Below are 9,358 nucleotides of genomic sequence, written 5' to 3'. Positions count from 1 at the left end.
TTTGACAAGGGACTTATTGAGCTTGAAATGTTTATGCTATTTTGATCTTTTCCTCTCTTATCCCCATCTGTTGTAATCTAGGGCAATAAGTAGAAAATTTTCTTTTCTGGATATTTTCCTTATCTCCAAGTAATGGTCCTACTTTGTCCGTCTTTTGACAACTAGTTTCTTCCTTTGATTAAATCGTTATGTCTGTTTTCTTGACGTTGACAAGGGATTCTGTGGTTTCCAAATGTAAGTTTTACCTCGTTGTTGTCAATTTGGTGGGGGCTGATGAAGTCGATGTCGTCCGCGTCAGCAATCTCTGACAGAAGTTTATTTTCAAATGCGGTATGTGCAATAGGTAGTAGATTTCTTCTCTTAGCGAATTTTCCATATAACAGCAGATAAGACCGGGCTCAAATGATCTCCTTGAGATGTGCCGATGTTGTTAAGGAATGGGTTTTCGATTGTGGACCCATATGGATTCTGGTTTTTACCCAAGTTTCGCTCAGCTGAAATCGGATGAGTCTTGAGTTCGTCTTCCATAACGGTGCCTCCCATGATCTTTTGAAAGGCATGTCGGTCTACTGTGTTGAAAGCTGCGACCATAACTATTCCTACTGTTATGGTAATGTTTAGCGTTTCTGCCAAGGTTTTCACCACAAGCCACGTATGTGTCCATACAAAATCTGCAGTACTTCTGTCTTGGCGGAAGCCACTTTGGTAAGGTGAGAGAAATGCTTTAACTCTATCCTTACCAGCTATTTTCAGAATTTTACCTGAAACTTCATACTCACCCAACACAAAAATTGATTTTTCAAACAGAATAGTAGCCAGTATCATATACATTTTGTTCAGTAAAATGAACTCTGCAGCACAGCATGGAATTTTTATATCTATTACTAAAGCAAAATGAAATCAGAAGAAGAATATTGGTGGCTGCATCGTAACGAATGTGACGATTGTCCAATGGGTGGTAAGGAGAGGGTTAATGAATGGCCTAATCTTGTTCAGAGTTAATATTGACAAAGCCTTTCTGGTTTGTTAAGCAAAGTAATTGACCTCAGATTTTGGGGCGGATTTTTGGCTTGCATCGTTTTTGATTAGGTATGAAAATTCCCGTGTAACGGTTGAGGGTTTTGTGTAGCAATGTTAGCTCAATAATATCATTATTATACTTTTTTTTTCTCTATTTCTATCCAGATAACTATCTAGCTAGGGAAATGCATTGGATTGGTTTAAACAGACCCCCAAATAGTACAGGTTTCAGGTGGTTGGATGACCCCATTGTTGTAAGTCGGGGGGGGGGGGGATGACCGGTTTTAAATTAGGCTTTTTTTTAATGAGCTTTTATATAGCGCAATATCCACTAAATGTGCTCAAAGCGCTTTACAAGGGGTCCCTGGCCAACAGCAACATTTAGCATTTAGGACGGGATTTGACGCCTGTTAGTCGATGTTACAATTTTTTTTCGAACAGAGACAACGCTATAAACGGTCAGGTGCTCACTTTACACCTGAGTACGGTGAGAGAATGTAAGTAAGAGTCTTCCAAGACTCACTATCTCAAGCAAGGCTCGAACCCAGGACCTTGCGATCCGAAAGCGAGTGTCATACCACTTGACCATATAGACGCACTTTAGCATGTTAAAGCATCATAAAGTATTTAATGAATGACTATGCATTTCAATGATAATGAAGGTACTACTACTACTACTACTACTACTACTACTACTACTACTACTACTACTACTACTACTACTACTACTACTACCACAACTACTACTACTACTACTACTACTACTACTACTACTACTACTCTACTACTACTACTACTACTACTACTACTACTACTACTACTACTACTACTACTACTACTACTACTACTACTACTACTACTACTACTACTACTACTATTATTATTATTATTATTATTAAACAACCAACAACAACAACACTACTAACTATACTACTACTACTACTACTACTACTACTACTACTACTACTACTACTACTTCTACTACTGATAATAATATTAATGATAATAATAATAATAAGTTATAATAATGATAATAATAGTAATAATGCTGCTGCTGCTGATGATGATGATGATGATGATGATGATGATAATGATGATGATGATGATGATGATGATGATGATGATGATGATGATCTTCATCATCCATCAATATCATCATCATCATCATCATCATCATCAACAAAAACTCTCAATCCTGGGACCTCGCGAGGTCTTGCCAAGATGAGGATCATTTAAATCGATCGATATTCGAAGAACACATTTTCTGGCCAAATTTTTATTTTCGTGTTTTTCCAGAATACTGGAGTACAAGTGGGATCAATTGTTTCTTTGAGCAATACTAACATCTCTCGCTCTCTCTCTCTCTCTCTCTCTCTCTCTCTCTCTCTCTCTCTCTCTCTCTCTCTCTCTCTCTCTCTCTCTCTCTCTCTCTCTCTCTCTCTCTCTCTCTCTCTCTCTCTCTCTCTCTTTTAGGGATTGTTGCCCTCTATTGTGACGTACTTATTGAAAGGAGATGTCAGGCTATGCGTCCCCAAAGGCTTCATGCTGCAGCCGTAAATGGTTAATAGAATTGCTCTGACTATCTCTTTCAGGCCGAATACTTTGTGTGGGCAAATGAGAATTATTACTATGATAAAGAAGGGGACCATATTTGCATTCCCATATTTGGTTCTCCCGGCGGTGAATGGTATCCAGGATTACAATGTTGGCATACACTTTCGTTTATCTGTGAGAAACCTGTAAAATATGGTAAGATCATCATCATCATCATCATCATCATCATCATCATCATCATCATCATCATCATCATCATCATCATCATCGTCGTCGTCGTCGTCGTCGTCATCTTCGTCGTAATATCATCTTCATTAATCATAATTATATTATCTCCTTCATGGTTGTCGACATTGCCATCGTCATTTCATTTCGTTATAATCAGTGCCGCAGCTTTTCTTTCATCCTTCTATTTTCTCACTTTCTAATCATCGGTTCAGGACACCTCAGCCGCCTCTCTCATCTCCTGTGTCAATGCCTTCCACGGGAAAAGCCCTCTTTGAATTTAGTAGTATGTCTCTATTTAGGATAGTGCGAATCGGCGTGGGTGGTCTGTCTTTCTATGTTTTATGTCCAAATTGGTTAAAATGATTCCCAAATAATTTTTTTTAAAAACACAAGCTACATAAGATAATCAATAGATATACGATAAAAATAAGCTATTTTTGTATGCGCATCATAGAACAAATATTTTTCAGCCAACAAAATAAAATATTGAAAAACCATCGACAAGAACAAAATCTACCCTCTATAAAATGCAACTGCAGAAAGAGAGAATATTGCCCAATTAAATATACAATGATTAGAATCAAGTCTTGTATACCAAGCCACAGCCAGAGAAACCAAAACAAACAAGCAGGAAAAATATGCAGGACTAACGGAAAATAATCTCAAAACCAGAAAGGGGGCAGCGTGGCTCAGCGGTACGGTCTTTGCTTCGAACCCAAAAAATACCGAGTTGGACTAACCGCCTCGTTGTGTGGCCTTGCCAAGTCACTTCGCCCCAGCTCATTTTGCGGCGCTGCACTGCGGTTGACGCCTGGGTTATTCCAGTCTTCCCTTGGAATAGACCCGAAAGACAAATTTTCCCTTGGGGATGAATAAAGGAAAGTTATGGATTTATTATCTATTTTTTATACAACCTCCATACACCAACTTTTGGAAACACCAACAAATAAAATATAGAACACCCAGTGAACCAGGGCGGCTATGTGGTCTAGTGGTATGACACTCGGAAGGTCCTGGGTTCGAGCTACGCTCAGCGCATTTTTGAGTCCTTGGAAAAGGCTCTTTACTCACATTGTCTCACCGTACTCAGGTGTAAGATTAGTACCTGGCCGTTAACAGCGTTGTCTCTTTCCGAAGAATTGTAATATCGCCTAACAGGCGTCATGTCCCGTCCGAAATGTTAAACGTAGCTGGGACCCCTTGTAAAGCGCTTTGAGCACGTTAAGTGGATATTGCGCTATATAAAAGCTCATTTTTAACAATTTTGGAAATTAAAAGACAATAAGCTTGACCACAGTCTTCCATGGAAAATTCTATCGATACAACAGGATACACACCATCATCAAAACAATGTCGTTTATTCCCGGAAGAAAAATACACTATCATCAATCGTCCTCTTGAAGCCACACTCAACACTGAAGAAGAAATATACAACAGCTGTACTCATAGACAGAAACACCTGTTAATCAACTTCGAATCTGCGGAATCACTTCAACGGTCAGTGACAACCATGAAAAGTTATTGTCCCACACAGCCCTGATGATTGCCATATATATATATATATATATATATATATATATATATATATATATATATATATATATATAATATAATATATAATATAGAGAGAGAGAGAGAGAGAGAGAGAGCGCGAGAGAGAGAGAGCATTTATATAGAGAATATCCACTAAACGTGCTCAAAGCGCTTAACAAGTGGGCCCTGGCCAACAGCAACACATACCATGTAGGACGAGACATGATACTTGTTAGGCAACATTACCATTTTTTCCGACAGAGAACGTGTTAACGGGCAGGTACTCATTTTACACTTTAGTGAGATGAGAGAATGTGAGTAAAGAGCCTTTTCCAAGGACTCGACTATGCGCCGAGCGAGGCTCGAACCCAGGACCCTCCGATCCGAGAGCGAGTGTCATACCACTAGACCACATAGACGCACATACAGATCTGAAACATTAATATAGACTAAAATATACTGGTAAATATCTTAATAATAGTTAGATAGAAAAACATCCAAAAATATTTTTTTTTATAATCCAAACAATTCATTAAGAATGATCAATTGACTGCACGGGCGTGCAATGAGAAGGCACATCTTTTTAGATTTCGGCCTGAAAGCTTTTATTAAATGTAACGATAGATAAGATGACCCTTAACTAGCTAAAACGTCTGAGATAAATACATCGTTATGTTTTAAGACTTTCTTTTACAATCAGAAAATCATCTTAATCATTCGTTTTAACTTGAAGTTAGAAAAAAAAAAGATTATTTCAAACGCTAATGGAAACAAAAAAGGAAATAAGATATAGAACAGATTTAAAAAAAAAAAACAAGCAAGAAAAAAACATCAACAAAAAGTGAGTAGAGAAGTGCTAGAGGACAATAGAGAATAAAAACTTTTTGCGGCGATGGAGAGTCGAACAGGATTGTTATGGCAACCTCCGCCTGGCCAATACAGAGATGTGCTACAATAGATGCTCTTTGTTATTGTTTTAGCTAGTCATTTTTATGAGTTCTCACTAAATTCTATCAATCATACAATAAACGGTCAAGAATACACATAGTATTGTGTTGTGGTACGTTATATTCGGTTGGCGAATATTGTGAGTAAATCGACTAAACGTAGAGCATCGATTTCATTACGATGTGTATACATCCGATTTTATTCTCATTTGTATTGAAGTAATCAGCGTCATCATCATCGATATCATCATCATCGTCGTCGTCGTTGTCATTTTTCAACATAGCGATAGGGAATGAGATTAGCGGAAGAGTAGCGTCCCTTGATTGGACGTCACCCACAGTCTGTGACGTCACCGGCGGAAAAGTTATTAGAGAGAGAACGTCATGTTGGTTGTGCGCATTGTCTCTCGTCCTCGCTTACGCGGGGACGAGAGATGCATGCGCACAGCCAACATGACGTTCTCTCTCTAATATCAGCGAGGACGAGAGACAATGCGCACAACCAACATGACGTTCTCTCTCTAATAACTTTTCCACCGGGGACGTCACAGACTATGGGTGACGTCCAATCGAGGGACGCTACTCTTCCGCTAATCTCATTCCCTATAGCTGTCACAGCACGCCACCGTTCATCGGTACGGGATGGGGGAAGGTGGAGATTTGATCCACGGGACAACATGATGCGTTCGTAGTTCTAAACAGATTTTGGTTTGTGTGTACGATCGTGTATTAATAGATTTATCCACATTAAATTCTTTCTTTCTTATTTTCTTTTTCAGATCTGAATCCCCTTTCCGGTTGATCTTCCACTGGTGGTCATTAACTAGAAATTGCAATCGTATTGATCTATGTTTTGTTTTCATATTTTTTGTATGATGAATTTGTCTCATTCATATCTTGGATCGTGATAGCTGAATTTGGCCCAGCACTTAATTCCTACCTAAAAGGTTCTATAATTTCGAGTTTAGTTGACTATTATGATTATATCTAACACCCCTTCCTTCTTTGTTCCCATTAAAATACGGATCAAATAAATATCTAGTGATGTCTGACCGATGGATGCTGTGGTGTGAATCTATTCCTTTCAATCTTACCATTTCAAATTTCAAATATTCATTTGGGCCATATTATTCGAATAAGGTACTTTAATCAAGTTGCATCAACCACATATGTATCTTTTTGGCTCGATTTTCCCCCCATAAAAATGCCTAATTAAATAAAGAATATCACAAACTATTAGAGCCATTAGTTATTCTTCCATCAATAACCTATTTTTTTTATTTTTTTTTTGCATGAACAGATTTTGGTCTATTTTTAGAATGAGCATCAGCATAAAATGTGCAACCAAATAAATTAGGCTTGGTATCCATTTCTTCTCGATTACTCGATTTTATAGCTTAAAACTACTGAACTAGTAGGCGGCGTCTAGTGCATTCTACAGCTTCACTACTGCTCAATAGCTTCATACCAACATGTCGATTGTAAAATCCATGGGCAGCGTGGCTCAGCGGTACGGTTTTTGCTTCGTACCCGAAAGATACAGAGTTCGATGGCCCGCCGCTGTGCTGTGTGGCCATGAGCAAGTCACCTCGCCCTAGCTCAATTTGCGGCGCTGCACTGCGGCTGACGCATGGGTTATTCCAGTCTTCCCTTGGAATAGACCCGAGAGACAAATTTCTCCTAAGGGAATCTTATTTATTAATTTAATTAATTCATTTTATTATTGATTTATTTTAGATTTTATTATTTTAAAATGAGTACCTGTACGATAATACAATTGTTAAAGGCGCCATGTTAAGCGTCGGTGTTGTCTTGGCCACCGTTGTAAAGTGCTTTGTTGTTACAGTAGTAAGAGTTTCACTGCGCTTGCGACAGTTCATTTCATAGGTCTTTTTAGCGCTAGACAAAAATGGCGAAGTGATGAAAGTAAAAAATTGATTTAGAATTAAATGCACCCCAGCAAAAGTAAGACAAGGGGCTTTAAAAAAAAAAAGGAACAGAAGTAGATTCCAAGAGTAAGCTTTTCGTCTGATGGGAAGACCTCTGTAGTTTCACAGCACTCTTATTATATTACTTAATCTGTTAGCTATCATGGACTTTCAATTATTTGCAATTTGAGATAAATTTCATTTAAATAAGTGGTCTGATTTTTCTAATAAAAAAAAAAACCAAACAATTTGCTGAGTTGTGTGTCCTTTAGGTCTTCGGTCGACGCCATTATTATTTAATGTGTTTCCCATCAGTTTCGATATTGCAAACATGTTTTGTCAGGTTATAGTATCTTTAGTTAGGGTTGAGGGGAAGGGGGGGGGGGGGTAGTTCGTGGTGGCTTTCCCTCTATCAAAAAAGGGGAGGGGGTGGTCATTTGGTTCGGAAAAAAAATCCCCTCTTTAGGAGTCCTGTGAAACTACGGAAATCCATCCGATCTGACTAGTTTTAGATCACCTAAAAGTCCCATTAAAGATGACGCACAGGGTCCCACTAATAGGGGTCCACTCAACTACTTACAAAATATTTTAATCAAAACTAAAAAAGAAAAAAGACTATTAGATTGCAAAACAGAGAAAAATCGGTATAAACTCGATAGCTCGGTAAAAATATCATCTCCACAAACATTTGACTGTTTTCCTATCAACCAAGGACTCCGGCCACGGCAAGAACAAAACCGAGAGAGCAAGCAAACTTGAAAAAAGGGATAGAAGGCACAGAAATAGTGTGACCCCTCCACCCACCACCTAAAATGCACTTTGTGGATATTGCGCGATATAAAAACTCGACTTTCTGTTTCAACTTTGAGTTGAGATGAACCGATGTGTACATATATGCAGGTCTGACATTCAAATCCACTTATGGGCCTAGTTTAACATTGTTGTAATGGACAATATTTTGCGTCATTTTTTAGATTCCCATTACAACAATGAGCCCATAAGGAATTGGGTTATCAGACCTGCATGTGGAGATGACCATTCCTCATTCTGAAAGTCCTTCCCATCCCTTCTGTCACAAGAGGTGTCCGTGCTGAATAATCTGATTCTGTTTTATTCCGAAAATATGAGGAAATTTAATTCTATTGATTTACATATTACAATTCAATCTATAATCGCAAATAATGAGTCGGTCTAGATTGAAAACATTTTCTTAAAATCAAAAAATCAAAGAATTAATCATTTTGACTTTTATTGCTATAAATGATATCTGTGACCCACTTCAATCCGTCGATTTGATTTTTAAAATGTTACTTAATGGAAAAAAATAGCACGTGCGGATTACAATTAAATCCTATTATATTAAAACATGCTCAATCGCAAAAATGGTTACTTCAAATATCAATGGATGATTATATTATTAAGATAACCCCAACTTTCTCTATTTCTCCGGTTTTGGAGTTTGAGATCATCTTAATCGATCAATATCTTAAGTGAAATGAAATGAAATATTTGCTTTTTAAAACACATCTTTCCATTTTTCTAAGAATCAGTCTAGTTTACTTCCAGTCCCTATATTAACCAGATAAGTGTCGTATTCTGGAAAGACGCGTGTTTAAAAAATTGGCCATAAAATATTGATTGATTTAAAATAACCTCGTCTAGGCAGAACCTCTGAAACCTGGGATTTCTCGTGACCCGGGTTTGATATTTTGCCAAGATAAGAGTAATTTAAATCGATCGATATTTGAAAGACGACGTTTTTGGGGGGGTTTTTTGGGAGCCAAATATGGGAAATAAGCATACTATCCGACTCGTCAACGTTTGTATACATGAGTAATGCCCCTTTGTTAATGAGTCGTCCACGATTGGTTGATTTAACAACGTTGCAGACGATTTCGTTGGTCTGTAAACTTAAAACCTGAGGAAGTCAGTGCATGTCATCCTTATGGTTCCGTGCAATACACGATAAGAACGTCCATCATTACCGATGAAGTGAGGTTAATATTTCTTAGACCACGATTGTTTACAAGAATCAACCTGATCTGCCTCAATCTCGGGTGGTTTAGCCCCAATAGCCGACAGACCCAAGTAAGAAGAGCATACCCCATTAACATATCTGCCTTAATCTCAGAGAAAATGCATACTGTT

At 38.0% G+C, this 9,358-nt stretch overlaps 1 protein-coding gene across 3 annotated transcripts in view; it reads left to right on the top strand.

The window, feature by feature from the left end:
* LOC144977059 (secretory phospholipase A2 receptor-like) overlaps positions 1-6,519 on the top strand; it is a 51,045-nt gene extending 44,526 nt beyond the window's left edge. For 2 of the 3 annotated variants that reach the window (XM_078921798.1, XM_078921797.1), the window contains exons 14-16: positions 1,186-1,274; positions 2,613-2,769; positions 6,062-6,519. In XM_078921798.1, the coding sequence (XP_078777924.1) occupies positions 1,186-1,274; positions 2,613-2,769; positions 6,062-6,084 (269 nt within the window). In that variant the 3' untranslated portion in view covers positions 6,085-6,519. The remainder of the gene's footprint in view (positions 1-1,185; positions 1,275-2,612; positions 2,770-6,061) is intronic. The other variant, XM_078921799.1, reaches the window with a different exon arrangement.
* The last annotated feature ends 2,839 nt before the right edge of the window (positions 6,520-9,358 follow it).

The sequence above is a fragment of the Berghia stephanieae genome, chromosome 7 (assembly GCF_034508935.2).
Source record: "Berghia stephanieae isolate SIO BIC M18660-M18661 chromosome 7, UCSD_Bste_1.3, whole genome shotgun sequence".
Taxonomy (NCBI): domain Eukaryota; kingdom Metazoa; phylum Mollusca; class Gastropoda; order Nudibranchia; family Aeolidiidae; genus Berghia; species Berghia stephanieae.
Note: the sequence above shows the minus strand (reverse complement) of the source record. Positions and strands in the feature narration are given on the sequence as shown.